Source organism: Gadus morhua, chromosome 20, assembly GCF_902167405.1.
Source record: "Gadus morhua chromosome 20, gadMor3.0, whole genome shotgun sequence".
Taxonomy (NCBI): Eukaryota; Metazoa; Chordata; class Actinopteri; order Gadiformes; family Gadidae; genus Gadus; species Gadus morhua.
Genome location: NC_044067.1, coordinates 20,857,101 through 20,881,533, shown reverse-complemented (window position 1 = coordinate 20,881,533; position 24,433 = coordinate 20,857,101). Strand labels below are relative to the sequence as shown.

General features: G+C 46.3%; 1 protein-coding gene across 1 annotated transcript in view; it reads right to left on the bottom strand.

Moving 5' to 3' along the window:
• Positions 1 to 2,000: 2,000 nt before the first annotated feature.
• Positions 2,001 to 24,433, bottom strand: part of gli2a (GLI family zinc finger 2a) — a 79,469-nt gene continuing 57,036 nt past the window's right edge. Inside the window, exons 5-14 of the mRNA XM_030343822.1 lie at positions 24,356 to 24,433; positions 16,900 to 17,101; positions 16,247 to 16,448; positions 13,156 to 13,266; positions 11,964 to 12,104; positions 8,952 to 9,101; positions 7,945 to 8,109; positions 7,465 to 7,746; positions 5,710 to 6,082; positions 2,001 to 5,457 (exon numbers count right to left, since the gene is read on the bottom strand). The exon at positions 24,356 to 24,433 is cut by the window's right edge and continues 138 nt beyond it. Coding sequence (XP_030199682.1) covers positions 3,185 to 5,457; positions 5,710 to 6,082; positions 7,465 to 7,746; positions 7,945 to 8,109; positions 8,952 to 9,101; positions 11,964 to 12,104; positions 13,156 to 13,266; positions 16,247 to 16,448; positions 16,900 to 17,101; positions 24,356 to 24,433 — 3,977 coding nt within the window. The 3' untranslated portion in view covers positions 2,001 to 3,184. The remainder of the gene's footprint in view (positions 5,458 to 5,709; positions 6,083 to 7,464; positions 7,747 to 7,944; positions 8,110 to 8,951; positions 9,102 to 11,963; positions 12,105 to 13,155; positions 13,267 to 16,246; positions 16,449 to 16,899; positions 17,102 to 24,355) is intronic.

Here is a 24,433-nt window from a genome sequence, read left to right as displayed (position 1 = left end):
GCAGCACATTGGGAGTCAGTTATTTATTTTACATTTTAAATTACACTAATTTTTGACTGTAAATGTATTCTAAAACACTCAAAGGTTCTGCATTCAATTCACATATTCGTCAAAAGTGTTTAAAGTATATTTAAGGTATCAAAAACTACGATTTATATGCTTTCTTTTTTCTTTTTTTTTTTTTATCGGCCGATTAAATCGTAATTGTAATTTTTCTCTGAAAATAATCGGCATCGGCATCGGCACCCAAAAATCAATATCGGTCGGGCCCTAATCCAAACCGCACCACTCGATGGAAATGAGGCATAAGGGACATAAGAAAAGCTGTTAAATTCTGTGTAAGTTTACATTACATTGACGGCGTGAGCTCTTTGTGTAATTTCTCAGCTATCAGTGAACATATCTTGAGTCAATTTTGAGTTGACTGCCTCCGCATGAGGGAATTTAGATTTTAGACTGGCTCATCCGCTCCTGGTTAATTTCTGACCAATCCGGGCTTCTCTTCTCTGGTTTGGACAGGGATTGGTCACATGTGCGTGCATGCAACAGGAAATCCATTGCAGAGAAACTAAGGGACGGAGGGAGCAGAGAGGGAGTGGACGTTTTTTGGGTTGTTTCGTTTCGAAATCCTGCTTCTCCACTTTCAAAGCGTACCTACAGCTCCTTTAACTTTGTTAGAAAACTAAGGCTAAAACTAGGGAGGGTTAGAGCAGCAGATGCAGGGATGAAATGGAGATGGGCAAATATGCACTCGATGCCAGGCTAAACTGCATGTTATTAGGACGTAGGCAGCAACAACAACATACTTGCAGAGTATATGAATTTACTTTTGCTAAAACTGTCTAAATGTATTCCTCTGACTAATTTAGCCATCATCTAGCTCATCTGTTCTGTTAGTTTATCGCATCATATCATATGCGCTCCTTTAATAATAACCAACATGTCAGTTTCTAATCAGTTGGGCTGTGTTCTCTCTCTCTTTGGTTGGGTCTCTGCGCCCTCAGGCCATTCAGGGGCCCTCAGGCTATATGCGGGCCTCTCTCCCCGTTCCAGCGGGATGCACTTCACACGGGGCCCTCCACTGGTGTTGCTGTCCAATTAAAAATATATTTATATTTTTCTTGAAGCGCTCATTGGGGCGTCTTACCCCGAAGTCCTCCCACCCTCCCCCCTCTCTAATATGTGCGGGTGACTTGGACACACACGTGCTATTCAAAATACATTCACACACGCTCTTGCAGAATCTCACACCAACACACACACACACACACACACACACACACACACACACACACACACACACACACACACACACACACACACACACACACACACACACACACACACACTGGTTGTCTTTCTTGCTTGGTTTCCTTAGGGATCGTCTGAAATTGTTAATTTTGGACTACATATCGGCTAACTTTAGAAACAGCTATGTAGGCTTTTTGGCTGTTATGCATATCCGTTTTTGATGGGTTTTTAGACAGGGGCATATTTCCTCCCCCATGTTTGATACACTTGCAAGTAGAGCAAATACATTATGGAATTAAAACCAAAACTACACCTCCAACAATGTACATTGCTTTTTCAGGAAATTATGTTCATGAAGGAATACACTGAAGTTGGCTATGAAGAGGAAAAGTTGTCCATGCCGTAAAGGATAGTCTCAGGATGAAAAGTGTAAAAACAAGAAATGTGCTAATTTTGGATTGCTTTGTTCTGTGTGCTGTCGTTATGTGTGGCAGAGAGGCATATGTGCTTTTTTGTGTAAGAGTATCAATAAATATTAAATGTGGAGGATTAGGTCTGTTTTATAACCGTTCAGCGATCCCACAACCTCTGTACCCATGTGAACATTCTACCATTTGACTAGATGTTCTTCTCCCTACGGTCAAGATATTTTTGTTGCCTGTTGGAGGGATTGAACCCCTTCTCCCAAACTTTTATGTTGACCTGCTGCCGAAGCCCTCAGGATTTAAAAGAAGAAACAACACAAGTCATTGAATTTAAACAGGTAAAAAGAAGAGATACTGTATTTGAAATGTACAAAAGCTATATACACAGACTCACACATACACAAGGTCACATACATCAAGAGTAGTATACATCAATGGTAACATACTCTTTAACATTATTATTTTTTAAAGGATTCTATCAGATTTAAAGAAACACAATAAAACTGAAAGGACTGATGCTCTGTCCCTAAACATACCATACAAGTCTTGTTGCTAACCCCTTCTGCACGCTATCCCAAGCTCCCTGCACTGCTGGGCTAAAGAGGAACATTATTTGTCCAACAAATGAATTTATAAAGAGTTGGATTTCCATTGAGAAAAAAAGGAGGTACTTGTATATTCTTTCTGATGCTTTCCAGTCTTTAAAGGGATTCCATGCGTCACAACAGATTTGACACAGAGCATTGGGGCATTCTCATTCAGTCAGTGATGTTAGAAAAGGGGTATGTTAATAGAAATCTCCTCTATTTCAGAGGGCAACCCAAGGAGATCTGGCTTTGCAGTGCACTGTGGAATCAGTAAGTGCCCGGCAAGCATTAGATAGTCAACGTTCACGGCATCGAGAATCTTTGTTCCATGTTTTACATCAATGTAAAACATGATGCTCATGTCTTTTACATAATTTAAAGCGGGTACCATACAACATTATCTAAATGACATTAAGATACTGATAAAAAACTGATTATGAAATATTTCCGTTCTGCATTGGTGGTGTTGTCATTCAGAGTCCAGTTCATTAGGTTTTGAATGCACAAACTTGATTTCAGCAAAGCACTATGAGAACTGCTTTCAGTGCACTGCTTTCAAGAGGATTTATTTGTTCAACACCATTAACACAATTATCATCCATTACCTTTGCTTCGCTATGCATTTAATACTCTGGTCTATCAAAGTATTTATTGTTTAAAGTATGGCTTTATAACAGCAATATAAAAATCTCAGAACCCCCTGTGTATTTAAAACAAAAATGCAAATACTATCATCGCAAGCAAATATTATAGGATAAGCATAAGATACAGATTGTTCTTTTTTTTCATTTATGTTACAACTTATGCTTTGCTGATTCAGTGCCTTTTTTTAAGAAATATCATGATATTGCTGATGTCAAAATGAGAGACGGATGAATTTACGTAAGAAATTCATCGAAGGCCTAGCATTCTTGAGCCCTCTCAGCTCATCATGTTGAGGAACTTGCTCTCTTCGGCCAAGGCGGTGAGCATTGAGGTCATGTCCCCGATTGCCATGTTGCTGATGCCTGCCGGTACGGAGGCCAGAGTTACAGAGTTGCGTGGGGTAGTGAGGCGCGAAGAGCTCTGAGAAAGGCTCTGCAGCAGCCCGGGGCTCAGTGTGCCCGACATGAGGCTTGAGTGATCCCCATCGTCCAGCATGGCATCAAAGTCGATCTGGGCATGCTCTGTGGCACCCTGTCCACCAGTGGATGAATCTACTGTGCTGCTGGTGACCTGGTTGACTCCTGGAGACGCCATGTTGGCAACTGCAGTACTGCTGGTGTTGGCAACTTGACTGGCACAGGGAGACATTGGGATTTCAAAATTGCCTGAATTGGGTTTGAACATGTGGATCTGGCCTGTGTAACAGATTGTAGAGTTGGGGTTCACAGATGAGCTGACGATGGGCCTCTTTGGGCTTGCCTCGGAAGTGTTGTTGGCATTGTTTGAAATGAATTCAGAGGACTGGGGGAACCGGCTTTGCATGACGGCACCAGATACGGAATGCTGTCTGCCAACGGATTTAGGTTCAATTGGAGGCCTGGGCTGGACCATTCCCCTACCTCCGTTTTGAAGGCCTGCTTGTTGCTGGTGAATACCATGGAAGTTCTGCTGCTGCTCAGCCAGATTCCCATGCGGATAGCCCTCAAACTGAGTCCTTGATGATCTGAACCCCAGTATTTCTGGATTGTTCTGATCCATCATACCATTAAATGGCGGTCTCATGCTGGCGTTTCCAGGTACAGAATTTGGTGCCCCCTCTTGGCCAAAGCCTTGCTGGGGACTCATCTGCTCATTCGAGTTCACATTGTTGTACTGCCTCTGGTGCTGCTGTAATGAGCTGTTGATCATCCTCTGGTTGTTGCGCTGTGTATAACCCTGAATGGCCATATTCTGACTCATGGGCATCACTTGCTGGTTGCTTCCAAGGCCTTGACCATGTCCCTGGAATGAACCAAAATTCGGTCGTTGTTGTACGACCGCTAGGTTCCCCCTAATAGGATGTGGCTGTTTGTTGAGCTTAGCTGATGTTTCCATGGTGCCAGAACTCACCTCGTTCCACTGCACCGGCATATTGTTCTTGCTCATGCGGCCTGATGGTGTTTGGAAGGGCTGCTGGGAACTTCCAGGACTCAACTGGCAGGACTGGAAATCCTGTCCTGTCAGGGGCATGTTGGCACTCACCATGGCGATTCTCCGTTGCCCATAGAAGGTCTGTTGCTGATGGGCTGTGCTTGGCTGATAGCCCTTGGTCTGGCCAACATTCTGACCTGAGGGAACACTGTTCTGTGACCGAAGGTATTGCACTACATCATCGGGGAGTACAATATCATCCTCTGCTGGCTGATCTCCAACCGCCATCATTCCGTCTACAGCCATGTTCTCCATCGCCACGTTCTCAGAGATACTGGGTGGCCTGGGTGCGAATGGGTGACGTTGCAGGCTCCCGTCGGACCGTGTATAGACTTGCGATCCCAGGCCTCGGTAGTGCTCCTGCATGGTGGGAGGGTTCATGGGGTTCATGCTGTTCATGCTGTTGTAGCGTTGCCCTCTGGTTAAAGACAGGGGTTCCAGGGTTGGCCTGCGCACAGGATCACTGGCACGTCGGGGAAGGCTCATAGGCACCTCATGGGGCATCATGCTCTGGGACCCATGGCTGAAGTCACTGCGACGCCGCGGGGCGGTTCCTGCAGGTGGGTGGTTGAACTGGTAAGGCGGGGCATCCTGTGGATCCCCGTACAGCGCCATGCGTGTCCTCAGGCTCATCCGTTCCATGTTAGGTAGTGGGGTTGGTGGTGCGCCGCCAACAGCAGCTGCATACTTGGCCTTGAGATGGTAGTGCTGTGCCGGGGTCAGGCTGAGCAAGCTAGGCAGACCTCCTCCACCGCCACTAACACCACCTCCTCCACACTGGCTGGCCTCGCTGGAACGCCGAGACATGTCAGTGGAGATGGGGTCGTAGGAGTCTGCTGAGCTGATGTTGTTGTGCCTGCTGCCGCCAAACTGGGAGGCCTCGCTGGAGCGGCGGCTGGAATAGCATGGCGAGATACCCGAGGAGCGACGGCTCAGAGTGTAGACGGAGCTCATGGTGCTGGTTGTGCTGTCGCGTCGCTCATTCAGCTGGTTCAGCATGGTCACCTCGCATGACGATGGGTCGATGATGCGTTGGCCAGGGTAGGAGCCGTTTAGATTGGAGCTCTCCAACAGGGAACCTAGCAGGGGAAGAAAATATGAGATATTGCAAATCACACACATTGTCCTATCAAATGTATTTATACATACTGTGTATATATATATATATATATTAAGCATTCCGAATGTTGCATACTCCATAAACAGATTTTATGTGAGGAACACAGGAAAAGAAGCTCTTTAATAAGAGCTTTGAAATAATAATAGCCCCTTCCTTACAAACATCTCAACTATATAAAGTAAATCCGTTTCCTCGCCTCTCGCAGACTTACCGATGGCATGCATTGGCAGCAGCTTGGTGCTGTTGCTACGGTGACCTTGCGGCGGCTGCGGTGCTGAGTTGGCCCAGGGGCACTCGTCCCGGACAGTCTTCAGCCTCTCCTTCTTGATGTTCTCTAACTTAAAGTGGACCCCACCTCCCAGGCCGCCGGCCTTCCTCAGCTGGAGCCCCACCCCGGCCTGGTGCCCGCCGAGGCCGGGGACGCTGGACTCCACCATGGGGCTGTCCTCCAGCGCACTCAGGTCCCCGAAGCTGCCCCCGCTGTGGAGGGCCATCTCTACCCCACTGTCGTTGTTGTTGTTACTGCTGAGAGGCGACGGCTCGCTGCTACACGACGAGTGGCCACCAGGACTGGACTGATATGTCTGGGGGTAGGAGGAGGATCACAAGCAGAATGAAAATCTCATCTCGTGTTCTCTTGTGCTTTTGTGTTTGCAAAACAATGGAACGAGGGATTGAGGACCTATAAGGTGAACGCAGGACGTAGATGCAGAACGTCTGGATAATATGTGAAACCAAACATAAAAAAAATGGGGGAGGAAGGAGTAAAGGAAATCAAGTGATCATAGGATTTATGAGTTGTGTACTATGAAACTTGGGTCATATCTTGCTATGATGATGATGATGACAATGATGAAGTTTTTCAGAATAAACAGAAGATAGGCATTTCTTTGCACCAGTGTAAAGGAAATAAACAAATAACTGATGTATTGCTACTCAGTACATTTGAGAGTGGCCAGCGATAAAACAATTAAAGAAAAGAGAACCTTCAAAGACACCATTTTCAACAGTTCAACGGCTTCCATTCTGAAAACCACTACGCAATAAAGCAACTAACTTCTCTTCCCTTTTCTTTGCTTGTGAAGTGTAAAGCACTCTCCTGACTAATACATTTAGCTGGTATCAAATTATGATGGTCATAATGGAGGGTTTTTGCAATATCAAAAGCACTATAACATCACTGATCACAGATGGCTCTGATTTATGGACGGTTGGAAACGGGTAGATAATGGATGAGTTCTGTGAAGCCTAGCGACAACAATTCAAACAGGCCTAAAATTAACTAGAGTGCATAGATCACAGCGTGGGATTGGCCCCATTTGTTCATAGCACATACATTTCACAGCCTTTCAATATTTATGTGACAATAGCCTTTATCAGCTCTGTTCTGGCGCCTGCAACCAGATCTGGTCCTGTCGGAGAACCTCATGAAATACTTTCTCCCTGGGTGTCTGTTTGCATGCAGAATTGCATTTAGTCTCATGCAAAATAAATATGGATCTTCCTTTGAGAAAGAAATTAAGATTTTCATGCGACAGCAATGATGAAACAAAATAAAATGGCAGCATCTCCTGCATGCTTTTTTAAATATGCAGTTGAAAGTCTCACCTTAGAGAAGTCTGTCCATTAAGAAGGTTAGAATGAGAGAGAGGAGTACATTCAAGCAGAAACCAAAGATTGGGTTCGCATCAATATTCTTGGTTAAAACATGGGTTAGTAAAAAAGGGAAATATATTCAGATACCTTTGGTAAAAAATTAACATGCAGATCCATTCAACGAATTTATGGCTGAATTGTTGTGTTCATTATTTATTGGATTTCATTTCCTGATCATAATCTATTTAGGACTTAAATTATAATAACTGAATTTACTTCACCAGAATGCAGAACATTTGGTGGTGCAACAAAATAAATGAAGACGTATTGTTATGTGAGATCTCTCCCACTCCCACTGGTGGATTCTTACCATGGAGTTCTCCATCTTAATGGACTTGAGCTGCAGACAGTCCTCAACACCTCTGGAGGTGTTGTTGCCCTCGGCCCTGCCGTCCAAGCCCCGGCCGCCAAACTTGGTGTTTGTCTCATTCTCTCCGGCCCCCCTGGGTGGCTGGGTTCTGGGTGGTGCATCTCCCCGCTGCTTCTTGGTGACGTGGGCTTCTGGTCCGTGGACAGTCTTCACATGCTTCCTGAGTGAGCTGGGGTCTGTGTAGCGTTTGGTGCAGCCGGAGATCTTGCACACGTATGGTTTCTATCGATAGGAAGGGTTGCAGTTTTTACCTCAATGGTATCATGTTTAGCTTTTGTTTATCTCACTTATGTTAGTGACTAAAGACCACCAGTTAGCGTATCAATTTAGGATTTCACTCAATCATTTCTGTTAGATAACATTACATAGTAAAGTCATTATTAAAATGGTGATGATGTTGAATTTGAGTTTAAAACGTACCTCATTAGAGTGTGTTCGGTTCTGGTGCTTGGCCCGGTCCGAGGCGTTGGAGAAGGCCTTGTTGCAGCTCTCGTGCTCACACACATATGGCTTCTCCCCGGTGTGGGACCTGAGATGGGTTTTGAGGTTCTCCAGACGAGAGTAGGCCTTGGCACATCCCTCAAACTGGGACAGACAGAGAGACAGACAGAGGAACACCGTCAATTGAACCTATCAACCATATGGTGGTATTGTTATTTCCAGAACCAGAAAGGGAAAGCATCAAGGTTTAATGTTTTAATTTTGGGGTCTCTGAGTCGTGCCCACACACTGTGGCAGGCCACACAAAAAAAGCAAAGTGCTGTTCCATTTCTAAAAAAACGCCTTTTTTTTAATGAAATATCCAAACAAAGGGTGAGGTGTGGAGAGGGCCTGTTGTTTGGCAGACAGAGTGGTGCACTGTTGTCTGCTTAGCCTTTGTTTTCTGCCATGCTGAACAAGCTGTAATTTGGCATTCCATTAGTGTGGGCTTTGTGAATGTAATTGCTATTGAAAGAGAAAGGGGATCAACTCCGATTAGTTAAGAAAGTGGAGATGAAAGTAAAATATAATTTCTTCTGAACACCACTCTTCTTAGAATATATAAGACAGCGGTAAGGGGAGGGACAATAAAGGGATAGAGAGTGAGAAGACTTTGAATGCTGTGAGATAATACACATGGGATTTTAATCATGAGCCCATGCCGTCGCTCAGCTTCCTGAACTCACTTCGCAACGCGCATCTTTCCTTTAATAGACCCCACGAGCTCACATGGTCAAGACTTTGAAGCGCCAGAACACAGGCACGGGATTTCATCTTCAAACAGCAGATGAATGCCTCATTTCAAACCCCGGTAAGATTCATTGGATCTATCAACATGGAAGCTATCAGAGGTGATGAATGAAAACAGACTGTAAGGAAGGATTCAAATCAATTTCAAGGGGGAAGACTAGTTATAAGGCCACACTATACACTCATGTGGGGCTTACCGTGCACTTGTGCGGCTTCTCCCCGGTGTGTCTGCGCATGTGGACCACCAGCATGTACTGGGCCTTGAAGGGCTTCTGTTCGCGCGAACACTCGTCCCAGCGACACACAAATTCCTTCTTCTCTCCGTGGATGTGGTCGTTGTTGATGTGCTGTGGAGAGGATAGGAACAGGCCAAAGCATTACTTACTTTTTTCCTATTTCTATTGACCCATTCGACCAATGCTTTAATCCAAAGCAATTCGTATTATCTTTGTATAAGAGCTTAAGGACGCCTACAGGTAGACTGCAGACATTTGGAGTTCCATCTTATTTGGACTGGGAGTCCAACACCCTGACCCCTTCACTGTTTTATATCTGTCCGGGCGTTATAGGGCAATATGTTGGGAATTGTGTGACAAAATAAAGGTCCTAGCCTCCATGTCTAGTTTGTTTAGTCTCATAGAATCACTTGAAAATCAGAAGTATGCAAATCATCTGAAAAATGACTTTGAGGTAAATGTGAATTTCTAGAACATAGAAAAAGTGAAGCATGAAGGTCAACATTTTAAGGTTGTTTTTCATGGGTTCTTCCATTTAGATCAGGGTAACTTTTAATGTATTATTCTGTGTGTGTTTGGGATAGTGTTGTATCAGGGAGTGATTAACTATATTGACCCAAAGCCTAACAGCAACACACTTGTCGTTTTTGTTAATGGCATGGCACAGTTGTTGTTTAGTCGTGTGGTTGTGCATGTGTCCGCAGTGAATCCGAAAAAAGCTTGACATTTCCCACCACTGAAAAGTGATGGCCGACACACAAACACACACACACACACACACACACACACACACACACACACACACACACACACACACACACACACACACACACACACACACACACACACACACACACACACTGTGACTGGCGGTGCCATTCATCAAGGCTGACAGTTCATATCCAACTAACAAAGAACAATAATGTGTTTGTTTATTCAGACCCTGTGTGTGTGTATTGTTTCAAGGAAATGGTACTTCCTTGTATCCTGAGACTGAGGCTTCCCTGAGATAAATGCTTCTACGATTTATTACCTTCTTATTGTCTTTTCTTCAATCTGTAAACCAGTCTGGGGTCAATGAATCTACTTCCTGTTTATGGCAAGGCTCAAGAACGTTGAACATTAGTTGAACTATTCTCGGGTCTGGTGTTTCCTGAAGACTAACAAGGAGTTTTATTGGTCTTCACATTACAATGGTGTGTATGTCTATCTGTGTATGCATAAGCGTGCATTTGTTGGGTTAAACAAGTGATATTTACTCACCCTGTTGTAATATTGTTTTTTATGACAACATACTTTAAAGATGTGTTGTTTCACAGCGAAGGGAGTGAATCACTTTAGTGACATTGTCCAGGCATGTAAGGCATTTGCAGCTTACACATAGTGCCATTGTATCTTCACTGAGCCTTTAATTATGCCCTTAGGCACTACAAGTTTTACCTCAAATCCCATGGCTGACACCCACCACACACTCATGAATTCTCCAACACCACACGCAAATATTCTCTGTACCCGGAGGCCGCATTGTCCTCTTAAGGACACCAACTCCCAGAATTCCCCACTAATGTGCACCGGATCTTCACCAATGCAAATGGGAGCTGGCCTCCATATTCATCTTTCCTCCACCATTGGCTTAGAAGTGGAATCCTAACCATCTATTTATGCAAGGGCAACAGGGAGTGTGTGGCCTTGCAACAAGCATCTATTTTCAGTTTTTACACTTGCACTACTGAAGGGTCTCCATCATTTTGGGCCAGTTGGGGAATCATTATATTGTGGATCAGTAAAAGCCAGAGCAGTGGCTAAGGCATGTTATTTTGATGGTTTTCTGGTGTGAATCTCTTGTGTCTAACTCGACACAATCAGGAACTATTTTTTGGGGGGCGGGATATTCTGGCTGTTAGCAGTCCGCTATTACGTGGTTGTGCTTCTGGCTCACAAAGCGTGAATGGGAGCGATTTGTCAACATTATAGTCACAGCAGGCTTTATTTTTAAGCAATTTATTTTGTCTGGTTGGCTGCCTTCCCTGTAGCCAGGTGGGAAGGGGTGAGGGAGATTTGTGGTCTCACATAGTCCATCTCCCGAACCACCCCACAAGTTGAGTTTAGTGCTTTCTGGAGAGGAAGTCTAGCACTGTGGTCCCGGACTCCAGTCCTCAGAGTAGTCATGAAGTTTGTGCTTGTGGCTGGAGTGAGTGAAGGGGGAGGGGCCAGCAAGTTTAACTGTCAAGGATTACGCAGTCTTGGATGAGGCTAGTGTGTAGTGACTAACGAGAATGGATCAAAACCCTCACCATTAATTCCTTCCATCTCCAACCCTCATTTTTTAATTCACCTTGGACTGAGTTTTAAGTCAGTCTCGACCAAACCCTGAAAGCTGGGCTGGAAACCCCCCCCCATCATTACCAAACAGCCGATGTGGTGCTTCAAGGAGTAGAAGGCATAAACGGGGATGGACTAACCCAGCCAGTCAAAAAGAATGGAGCGTGAGTCTCTTCAGAGCTTCATAGTGGCTGGCATAAAGATGGATTTACGGCCGGACCTCTGGGGCTTTAGAGGTGGCGGACAAGGTGGGGGTGTTGCTGAGAGCCGGGGAAGGGGGGGTTTGGGGTGAAAGGTCGTGGGGAGGAAGGGTTAAAGGGCTGGGGTGTGCACACAGCTGCAGGGATCAGGGCTGAGGCTTGGGGAGAGCGGGCAGGCTCATTAACCTGCTGCATGTCAAGCCCGACAGTAGAAGATCGGTTACTGGGTTGCTTTGGTACCGGGAATCCGTCAGCAAGGGCCATAATGATTAGCAGGAGCATTTTGGTGAAGCTCTTTCCACTCCTTTGCTTTTTTCAAGAAGGAAATGTTGCAGATTTCAGAAAAGGCTTTCAATTAACTGGCATAAGAAGTACATTTGATGGTGTGGAGTGAGTCCACTGAAAGTTGACTCACGGCCCCCCCCCCCCCCCCCCTGCGCTCAGTACTCACGTGCACTAGTTGATCCTGTGTGTCGTACTCCTGGGCGCACCCTTCCCAGTGGCAGTTGGTCTCATATACGGCCTCTGGCTCCTGTTTGCTCTCGTCTTTATCCAGCTCCTCGTTCAGGTCCAGGATCCCTCCACACGCCTCCTGAGGGGCCAATACAATACAGTTACTAACAGCAGTTACTATTGAGATATGACAACAGTTACTAGACAGCAGTTACTATTGAGACCTTACAACAGTTACTAGACAGCAGTTACTATTGAGCCATCACAGCACTTACTACACAGCAGTTACTATTGAGGCATGACAACATTTACTAGACATGTTAATATGAAGACATCACAGCAGTTACTAGACAGCAGTTACGATTGAGACATGACAAAAGTTACTATATGGCAGTTACTATACAGCAGTTACTAGACAGCAGTTACTATGGAGACATTACAGCAGTTACTAGACATGTTACTTTTGGACATTACGGCAGTTCCTTGAAAACACTTAATCGTGGACAAAACATTACAACCCTTACAGGGATATGGTCAAAAGAGGGAAAGAGAGACATGTTATATAAGGGATCAGAAATGGTTGAATGTGTCACATGAATGGGGCTTCAAATTAGAATTGCACACTGACAGTTTTAGCTTAAGTGTTTTTCACACGAAAAATGAGAAAAAAAACGAGTGGCAAACGGTTGTGTGTTCAGATATGACTTCACATACGAACACAAAGACACCCCAAACCAATACTGAATCTATCACCTCTATCTGTTGTCAATACGCTACATAAAGTCACACTGTTTTGCATCTTGCTTATCTTGACCCAAGTAAACTGTTACTGGATCATTGCTATCTCAACACATTCATCCCACTCACTGGGCATGGTGCAAGATATTCCTTATTGAACATCAATCAGGGCCCAATCCGACACATTAATCAGAGGGGTAGTGTGTTTCTTTTTCTGAAGAAGTTGGAGCATTGTACTACGTTCAGGTACTGCTTTTGTTTTATATTATATGTATATATTAATATTATATGTGTATATTTAACACATATGTTTGATGAAGCTTGGTAACCATGAGGCTTGTTTCAAGATAAAGACCAAACATTATACCACCACTATGGTAACCTTTGTACATGGCATTAAAAACCAAAACGTCAGATTACTTTGAGTCCAGCGTTAATAGTATTCACTGTACCTGAGATGACGGAGATATAGGCAGGGATCCCTCTGCTTCTGTCTTGACCTTCGACCTCTTGGTGATCATGGGGTTGACAGTGCTGCTAACTGCGTGGTCACTTCCCGCGTTCTGTGGTGGCAATGAGGATTTCACATCAGTCAATCTCTATCCGACCAACACTTTCTCTGTCCATCTGTCGGTCTACATTTTTCTGTTTGTCACTGTCTTTCTTTATCCCTTGCAAAAATGAATTGCTATTTGCAACTACTTTTCATTAATGCACATATTTAATCCTATTGATTCCTGACCGTAGCCTATTCTGTTCTGACATACATGCCAGTTTTACTAAGCACATGAATTACTGAGTAGATAATTAGAGAAGCCAGAGAAATACTATGCACAACTATTGGTGCGATGGCTCTCTCCAGAAGGGCTCAGATGCATTGCAAACTAAACGGACTGATACAATGATCTAACAATATAATATAACAAGCAATTGCATGGCTGCCCTATGTGTGTCAGCAAAACAAATTCTATGCCATCCCTTCTACTCTGTCCAATAATACAGTTGCCTCTGTTCTAAACAATCAAATATGTAGACTGCTCCTTACTATTAAAGCATATGGTCGATATTTGCCATCTACATTAAGTCTAATAGCAATTCATTAGCTAATACCGCCAACAGTATATTTTTTATTCTTCTATAGAGGAATACAAAAGGAAGTCGAAAACATTCGTATTCTGTCAGACAGTATTTGTCCAGAATATTTATCAGATGAAGAAATGTACAATGTTAATATTTAGAGTGGTGACGTAGGGGGCATCTATGATGTGTATATTTTTGTTTTCAATATCAATTGACAGCATTGGCCCACAATGCATCCCAGCATAGATTCTAGTGTCTCTGTTAATCGGCGCAACTGCTGGAGCACGATGGGGAGACACCGCAGTGGGGTGGAGGGTACAAGGTCCGGAGTGGGGAGGGGGCTAGAAGTCAGAACGTGACCCACCACAAGACTAAACCGTTTGGACTTGTTTGATAACAGCCAAACTGCGAGGAAATTTGAATGTGGGGAGATTATTAGCCTCAGCTTTAGGGGGTGGAAGAGGTTGAGGAGGGGGAGGCAAACATGCGGCATGGGTTATAGATTAGTAATGGAATTTGTGATCTATGTTGCTGTGGCAAATATGCTTGTGTGCTTTGTCTGTGTGTGTATTTTGAGTGAGTGGGGGTCCAGTGATAGGAGGGGGGTCTCCCCACCCGGTCACCCAGGCTCAATAGACCCCTTCAGGGGGCCCCTGTGCCTTCACTTCCACTCTCCCTCCAGTTGGCTGGAGACCAAGGACATGTGCTTCTGATCACTTTCAAGACCTCTATATAAATATACTGTATTGTGTCTGTGTCTGTATGTGTATATTTTGCATGTGATTGTGCACGTGGGATTATATTCACACATATTCACGTTCTGTGTTCCTATGTTTTTGTGTTAAGACAAGTGTAATTTGTACGTGATTGTGCACGTCATAACATTCAAGATAACGAGAGTATACTCTGGTAGCAGTGTGTAGTCTGCAGTATAATAGACGGACATGTGAGTGAAATTGTGTGCTCAGATGAGAGTCTAACAATGTGTGCTATGATAAAATGTGTGCATTTAAAAGTGTGTACTATGATGAGTGTTTTACAGTGTGTGCTATGATAACTATGTATGTGTGTATGTGCTTGTGTGTGTGTGTGTGTGTGTGTGTGTGTGTGTGTGTGTGTGTGTGTGTGTGTGTGTGTGTGTGTGTGTGTGTGTGTGTGTGTGTGTATGCGTGCGTGCGTGTGCATGCAATAAGATGAGTGTCTAACAGTGTGTGCTATGATAAATGTTTGTGTAAAAGTATGCACTAAGATGGGTATCTAACAGTGTGTGCTATGAAACATCTGTGTGTGTGCAAGAAGAAAAGGGCGGCACGGATGTTTGGAGCATGTGTGCGAATGAGATTTGTTGAAAGGATAAGTTTACATTAGCAGCAGCTATAGAGTACACAGCCCACTGATAAAAGGGGGGAGGGGTCGAGTGAACGGAGGAGAGAGGGGGAGATCGGAGGGCGGGAGATGGACGGGGAGAGTTCAGAGGGGAAGGAGAGATTGATGGGAGGGGGAGGGATGGAGGGATGGGAGGAGGAGGGGGAAGGGAGGAGAGATGGGAGGGGGAGGGAGGGGGAGATGGGAGGAGGAGGGGGAAGGGAGGAGAGATGGGAAGGGGAGGGAGGGGGAGGGATGGGAAGGGAAGGGATGGAGCGATGGGAGGGAGGGGGAGGGATGGAGGGATGGGAGGAGGAGGGGGAAGGGAGGAGAGATGGGAAGGGGAGGGAGGGGGAGATGGGAGGAGGAAGGGGAAGGGAGGAGAGATGGGAGGAGGGAGGGGGAGGGATGGGAAGGGAAGGGATGGAGCGATTGGAGGGAGGGGGAGGGATGGGAAGGGAAGGGAAGGAGAGATGGGAGGGAGGGGGAGGGATGGAGAGATGGGAGGGAGGGGGAGGGATGGAGCGATTGGAGGGAGGGGGAGTCATGGAGAGATGGGACGAGGAAGGAAGAAAGATGAAGCTACTAATGGGATGGAGTTCTCCGCATGTTTCTGATCAGACATCGTTTGAATCCAGCGTTGGAGGCGCAGCGCCAGGGGACATCTGGCTCTCCATGAATTCAAGACCGCTCTCTCAAGTTAACTCTCATTCATGTCATCTGCTAAATTGACTTATTCTCTTTTTTTACTTTTACAGCACATGTGAAGTACGGTGCCATTAGAACTTCTACTACTACTACTACTACTGCCAAGTTGTTCTGGATAAATGTGTATTACTTAGTACTCAGCTAAAACCTGCCTAGGAGGCAACGTTACTACTATCTAATATTACATTCTGTAGCCTACCTTGTGTCATTCTTGTTTCAATGGCTTACTATTGATTTGAGTTTTCTTCACAATTTGATTCACAATTGTTGCAGCTTTTTGTGCGCTCAATGTATTTGAGGTACATGAAGGCGTTGTAAACTGCGGCAGACACTGTTGAAGTGCACGTTGTGTGAGTGTGTTTGGTGTCTCACATGTTAGTCTCTCCTTACCTGGTGCGACTCAGCCAGAGCGGAGACATTGTGGGAGAGGGCGAGGGCGGAGGTGGCCAGAGGGTGCTGGCGGCCAGGGAAAGAGGTGGGTGAGGGGTGGAGCAAAGGAGGCGTGTGGCCGAAGGCACTCAAGCCCCTCTGCTGGTTGAGCAGCTGCTGGTAGGCCATCGGGTTGATGGGGTGGGGGAAGCTGTAGGACGGGCTAGAGAGAGAGAGAGAGAGAGAGAGAGAGAGAGAGAGAGAGAGAGAGAGAGAGAGAGAGAGAGATTAAAACCTTGCCATAATCCAAGTAATGATTTGATTTTTATAAAAAAAAAAAACATTCAGCATGTAAAAACCACGACAGTCTGTTATGATCACTGAGGTCTATTGCAGAAACCATTGGAGAATGTGCTCTTCTCAGCTGGGCAACAGGACTTTAAATCTCATAGCTTTCTTTTCACTTGGGTAATTCTGACGACCTGAACTCCGAAACAACATTTAGGCAAACAGGATCTAGAGGCTTTTTATGAGACCAACTGACACTGGGAAGGCTGCGCCCAGGAGCATGAAACGTGGGATAAGCAGCTCAACAATGCCTACAGGTCAGGCTTTGGACGCTAGGGGATTGGAACCCTCCCCAATGCCACACCCACCCGTCTGTGGAGGCCCACCTGATCCCGCCGACGGAGAGGTGTCCGTAGGAGCTGCTGGCGGCCGAGCTGGAGCGGGAGTTGTTGATGTAGGCCACCAGGGAGTTGGGCGACGTACGGATCATGGTCTGGAGGTCGATGCTGGCGTCCGATAGCGGCGAGATGGACAGAGCTCGCTTCCTGTTCAGCCGCGGGGTCAGTCTGGGGCTGGAGAACCTGGACACTGGGGGGTGTGGGGAGGACATGGTCAGATGTTAGAGCAGCCTCGTTAGCTTGATGATGGAGAGAGCGGAACGAAGTGGGGTAGGTTGTTAATACATTTATTTTTTGGGTTTTATCTTTGCATTTTTATGCTTTTTTATGCAGTGAGATAGACAGGCAGGTATGGAACAGAAAGGGGAGGACATGCAATAAAGGACCAGGGGCAGGAATCTAACCCAGGTCGCTGCCGTCAGGACTGGGCCTTAAAGGTACGTGCTCTACCCGGTGAGCCAGCAGGTCGACCACAATAACATAATTTCTTTGCTGACACAAAACTGTGAGGAGGCTACTGAGCAGGAGTGTGCATGCCCTGTATCATGTTTAGCAAACTTTACACATTTTTCCCCTAAATGTATTATCCCAACTGTATTGTTGAGAACTTCAGGCACTCAACAATGTAAATGTTGTTGAACACCGACCTTTGATTAATCCATGTGAACCAAAATAGAATTAGCACAGTAACAAGAAGTAACATTCCCGTTTAAACCACAACAAAGCCTGTGGAAGTCACAGCCATGCTACATGTAGCCCTATCTTTACCATCTCACACACACACACACACACACACACACACACACACACACACACACACACACACACACACACACACACACACACACACACACACACACACACACACACACACACACACACACACACACATACAAACACACACTCCTGGTGTTGCCTGGTGAATAATGATTCCTGGTGCATAATGAATCGGTTTGATGTTATTACTGCGATAGCAATCTCTTCCAGACCCTTGTATTATGGCCAGTTAAATGGAGGCAATTTAAACAAATTGATCTGAGAATACCATGAGAGAGAACAAGGCAGGCCCACAAAGGAGAGGGCAATGCCCTGCTGCTGGGCTTGTTGTATCCCGGATTTATTTGAGATTATTTGGAAAATAAAGATCAGGATTTAGGATTCACCATCCTTTTTTAGAAATGTATTGCTTAAATGTTTTCCCTCACAGTTAAAATGGTAAGTATTTGGGTTCTTAAAATAAAATAAATACACAAATTGCTTGAAGGTGGTTTTTTTTTGAGTAGGAGCGCTTGAAGAAAGGGAGAGAGACAGTGGTGGGAGACTGAAAATCTTGTATAGAGAGAGAGAGAGAGAGAGAGAGAGAGAGAGAGAGAGAGAGAGAGAGAGAGAGAGAGAGAGAGAGAGAGAGAGAGAGAGAGAGAGAGGATGAAAACGGTAGTAATGGAGGCAGCTGCTCTGGAACAACAGGTGCTGAGCATTAGCCCTGGTGTCCCGGGACAGAAAGCAGGACATGCTGTCTGTGTGTGTGTGTGATGTTTGTCAAAGGCCAAAAAAGAGCCATCATCAGAGGCGGCGGGTAACAGGAAGCTAATAATGGCCTCATCACGTCTCACCTAGAGACACACACACACACATCCAGACACCCACACACACACACACACACACACACGCATCCACACACAAACACAAACACATGGCCGTCACCACGGTGAACCTGTAGCCAAGCCCTAACCTTTTATTGATCATGAAGTCACGATGATCCCTCCAGACCAAACGAGCTCCGGCACCAGTCTAATGAACGCCCCAGACCCCCTCCTCAACCTCCTCACCTCCCTCACCCTCCTCCCCTCCTTCACATCCCTCACCCTCCCGCCCGACGGAACCTGAATGTTGTGTTTAGAGGTGGCGACTCGTAAAAAGAGGCAGGCATGTTTGGCGGGCTAAGGGGCCCCAGGGAACTTCAGACGACTGGTGGAAGAAGGAGGAAACCAAGAGGGGAGGAAAAAAGAAAAGGGAAGAAGGGAAGAAATAAAAACAACAGTGGTGCGGAGATGAGAGGGATGTGTATAAAAGACTTGGCAAAAACAACAAAAGGCGCAGAGGAATGCGCCCCGCTCGGGGTTAATAAATAAAAGCGTGTTGTTAGGCTTGGGGGTTGGGGGGGGTGGCATGGGCACCATAAGATGTGGCAGGAAGGGGATTGGTGTTCGGGGGAGGTGCATACTGCCCTTCTCCCCTATTACTCCTTCCTACATCTTTCTGTACTTCATCCGTCCGGCTCTCTCTCCTCTCCTATCCTCTGTCTCTCTCTTCTCAATCCTGCTTTTCCTCCATCACTCTGAACCGCTATTCCTCAAGCAATCTCTCTCACACTCTATAATATATCCCTCTATCCTTGATCGTCAACGTATGAATAACTATCAAGTCTGTTTTCTGTCACTTTCACTCTCCCACTCCTCCGCCACTCTGTTCTCTATCACTCTATCTTCAATCTCTCTCAAGCCTCTGTGCTCTATCTTTATCACGCTGCCCCGGCATCAAAAATATGTTTCTATGGGGATTTACTTGTGTCGCCTTCGCCCTACGTCACAACACACATAAAAAGGAAAATACATGCACACACACGTGCACACTCATGCCCACATTCGCACATGTGCGCATACGCATACACGTGAGCACACGCTCAGACACATAAAGCGATTGTTTTATAGGTGGTGGCTCTAATTGAAAGGGTGTGCAGGGTTCCGGACAGCCGGGGCAGAAACAGATGTTGCGTGTTAGCGTGGCGCTGTGGCAGCTTGTGGCACTACGGCACGGCGCGCTGCCTGTGTGTTACTGCTTGTGTGCGTTTGCTTTTACACGGGTGTATGCGTCCTATTTTTTTCATGGGCGTGGGGTTAAAATTGCGTGTATGTTCCAGTGTGCGTCTGCTATTTATATTGCGTGTGCGTGGGTCCCCCGTTCTGCAGTGTCTTTGCAGGACTGCAGGGTGTGCTATAATTGAAGGATGTGGGTTGATATCCAGGCTTGTAATTACAGGCTCTCCATCGCACATTCATAGAATAGTAGAGCTGTGTGTTTATGTGTGTTTGTGTGTATGCCATAGCTGTATTTTGCGATTATGTGTGTGTATGAGGGGCATGTGTTTTTTGTGAATGTATGTTCACTTTAAGCACCTGCCTTGCTGTTTTAACAAAAATGTGTGGCTTTGTGGAAAATCTAAATTGTGTAATTACAGGGTACTGCTCATCATCCCAGCTCTGCCCGACCCCCTGCTGACATTAGCTATGGGGCCCTCATCAAGGCCCCTGGATGTACATGAATGAATGAACCTGTAGGCCAGGAGGCTTTAAAGCAGGAAGATCTACCTTGTTTGTTAGTTCCCAGTAGAGGAGATCAGTAGAATAGTGCTCTGGGGGGGGGGACCCCTGTGGGGCTTTAAAGACCTCCAAAGGAAAATACTCAATGGTCTCTGAGAGAGAGCATGTTGGGCCTGTTTTCGCAGTAGTCCCTTTGTCTTTTATTTGTCCTAAAATGCCTACTACGTAATCAAATGAGTTATTCTTTGTATCAATCACGTCTGGCCTTGTAATAGGAATCTATTGAAATTTATATAACTTTTTAACACATTCTAATTATTTTCAGTGGGATTAAATGCACCGTAAACAGAAAGTGTTTTCTCAAACACAGTTGGCCTCTACGACTAGATAGGCCTTGGATTGTGCTGTGGTCACTGCACGGGGACCCCCCCCCCCCCCCCCCCCCCCCCCACCACCACCACCACTACCACCATCATGGAGTGGGGAGAATGTTCCCCTGGCAGCCCGCGGTGTACAGGGAGGCCCTGGTTACATGCCAACTCTTCCACTCTTACTCTTTCCTCCTCCCCACCAGCCGAGGGTAGCTGGCGGACCAACATATTTATTTTCCTAGCAAGAACTCTCTAATACCAACAGCGTGAAGCACGTTAGCCAGGGCCTGTGCGTCCTGCGATCTTCCAATGTCCTTGCCCCAAAAAGAGGTTGTTGTGTTTGCTGGTGTTTATGCGCACACCTCTGCCCCGTGTTCATGTTACTCATGTACAGTTAAGTGTTTGTGTATGCAGTCTGAGCGAACTGGTATAGCCAGCCCCACCCGCGATCCATCCATCCTACAACACCCCCCCCAGACCCATCCAAAGGTCCCGAGCAGATGCAGAAAGAGGACTACAGTATTCAGACAGACACACACACAGCTCTTCATCAGCACTAGATTCCCATACTGCTCGGGAAAGCAAGGTTTTTAACTTGGCCCATGTGAATGTTGTGGGGACGTCCACCACTTCTGCACCAGGCACTTTTCCGTATCTGAACGGAGACATTCAAAATATGTGGAAAAAATGTGTACATCTTTTTTTTTTTTTGATTTATTTTTGCATTTTTATGCTTCATGATAGAGTGAGATAGGCAAGATGGTATGGGTGAGAGAGAGGAGGAAATGGCCAGTCCTGAAATGGATCAGGACTAAGCCTTAATGGTACACGTCCTCTATACTAATAATAAGAATAATTAACGTAAGTAAATGTACATGGGTAAGCATTTACGCATTTCGCATTTGGGTAATGCATGTCTTGGTTCCGTATTGGAGGCACCGATGCGGTTCCAACTATGGTGGAAACCCCTACATTTATAAATACTAATACAAGTGCTTTAAAAGGAGGAGAGCGGTTCCTCCTTGTGTTTAATGGCTCAGCCTGCTTCAGCACCGGCACGGCACGGCCGTCACACTCAGTCGGCTGATTAGCCGTGTGAAGAGACTGCCGCTGGCACCACCGGCCGCTTGGCACCGGAGCGGAGCGTTGAATCGGGGGTCGTGGAGGGAAAGGCGACTGCCGGTAGGAACGCTGTGCTTGTTTAACACGCCGGCTTGTCACCCAGACGGCGACGACATGGCAGACGGCGTGGCGGGCGGGGGGGGGGGGGGGGGGGGGGGGGGGGTTGCTCCTGGACGTCCAGTCGATGTGACGGCCCCGACCCATCAAGCGTGTTTGGATTACACGTGTCGGGTTTAGACCGTTTTGTTTGGAGAACAACTCAAAACCAGTAAAAGGGACTGGAGACTCAGCGAGTCAGTGGAAAGCTGTATGTGTGAAGAGCTCAAGGTTCGGAATGCCAACCGCTCTCAAATGACGGGAGTCAGGGAACCAACCAGAAAGCATATTCTTTATGTGCCTTCGATGACGCACAAACACATAACTTTCCACCGTTGCAGCATAGCTGGGGTTTTCTCAATGTGACCTTGAAGATCCAGTTCAGACTGATCCTGCTACTGGTCAATGAGGGGGAATATATGTGTTTGAATATGTATGTGTGTGCATATATTAGGTTTATGTGTTTGGTTGTGTGTGTGTGTGTCTGTGTATGTATATGTTGGCCAGCGGAGTGCGAACCTGTACTTTTGGTTCACTGAGCCTTTGTAGCACTTGTGGTGGGTCTGCTGGATTTATTAGTGCATAAATTGATTTTTAATATGGATTTCATCGGCACTGCCTTCCAAAACTAACAGAGGGGCCCGGCGCACATATTTACCACCCTCTTGCCGCTCCCCTGCCCTCCCTCCCCCGGCCCGGTCCTGGAGGTAAAGGAGAGCCTTTATGCATAGTCAGAGACCGCGGCCATTAGCCAGCAGCCTGGGTCAATACCGGCCCTGTGTCGGCCTGCCGCAGTGAAAGAGCCTGCAGCCCGGCCTCGCTGCCTGGGCTGCAGTGTTAGGGGTACAAACAGAGGGCCTGGCATTGACTGCTTGTGCTAACAAGTCAAAGAGAAAAAAGAGAAAAGTGTGGGACAACCATGGTGGCGGTCGCCGTGGTGGGGAGATGGGTGAGAGGACAGAAAGCGCCGAAAAGAGATGGAGGGATGGCAGTAGGCCATCCGTCATGCCTGCCATGTTTAATTTGCTGATTGAGGTCATTTGGAAGATTAATGGCTGAGGTATTTCTGATGTTTTACTTGTAACGCAGAGTGAGGGTAATCTCAGTTTGTTTCTCTGTGACTGGGTGGTGCGATAGGTTTCCGGACGGGGGGATAGAGTGTTTGATAATCAGGCATAGTAAAGGACGACTTTCATGGCTAGATTTATTCTAAGCTCTCTTTTTAGTGGCTGTTGGAGAGGGGCTGAAGAAGTTCCTGAAGGATTCTTGGACGTGTTTGAGTTGAAAACATTTGGTCCCTTGCCTGACCCGCCATTTTGATGGAAGGCGTGAGTTCTAACCAGGCAGAAGGAACAAGCTGGCAGTCATCAGTCTTTCTTAAAGACTTCATGTATTCATGTTTGAATGTGAATGAATGTGGGAAGGTTTGAGTGTGAGAGAGAGAGTGTTTATATGCCCTTTGTGTGTACACATGTGTGCATATTGCTCTGTCGGAACATATCGCTCTCTTCAGCGATCAGGCAATGAAGATGGCAGGGTTAATCTCTGCTTTTACAGCCTGACATGAGAAAAACAGAACAGGTAAACCAAGGCCCTGGCATACATCAACCATGTGACACATTGCAATGCCCTGCTTCACATATGCAGCCCTTTTAAGGTTATCCTCAAGTGGTTAGGATGTTACTCAAACTGGTGGAAAAACACACCTTAGCTAGAAGGAAAGAGGTAAGTTGGCCGGATGGGGGAGGGGGGGGGGGGGGGGGGGGGGGGGGGGGGGGCTGTGTAGGTTTATGAGGACCCAATATTGTGGCTTAAAATGTTTGTGTAGCAGCTTTTTTCTCTCCCCTTGTCCCCGAAGTTCCCCACTTTCTTTTCCTATTAAGTAAAAGAAAACACGGACCACTAAACTATCATGCTTTGATGTGGGCAGATCTTTAACACGTCAACCACAACAAAGGAAGCGAGAGCTAGGAGAAGGGACTTGGGGAGCAGCGTACCTGGCCTGTTGAGTACCAGAGGACAACAACAACTGCCCAGTGAGTGTGCTGCACCGTGGGAACCAGGACATTGATTTACTCCATGAATGCAGGAAGGAAAACCAGCAAGGTGCCTGCTCAAACATCTTGTTGGTTAATAAACCAGGACTCCCGTGAGAACTGAAGACTCGTTTGAACAGCTTTGTCTGCAAGGGGTCCGCATGTGTTACCTCACTGTTAAACAGCATCCTCAGTATCCTCAGAAAACTTTTTTTTAACTTTTTTACTGATACACAAGGGGCTATACTGAATATAAAATATATTTGTCCTAGTTATTTGCCGTGTTAAGACACAACGTAAGACAATCACAGCGTAAGCAAACAATGCGTTGTTGACTCCGCCGTCGGTGTGTGAATGTGTTTATGAATGGGTGAATGTTACGTAATATTGTAAAGCGCTTTAAGTGGCCACTGGTAAGAAAAGCGCTGTATAAATGCAGTCCATCTACACTCGCCACAGTTCACAGTGATTGGAGGAGAAGAAGGGGGGCGGTCCTTACTGTCCACAGGGGTGTAGTCGGGCAGGTGAGCCGCTGCCGCCGCGGCTGCAGCCGCCGCTGCAGCCGCGGCGGCGGCGG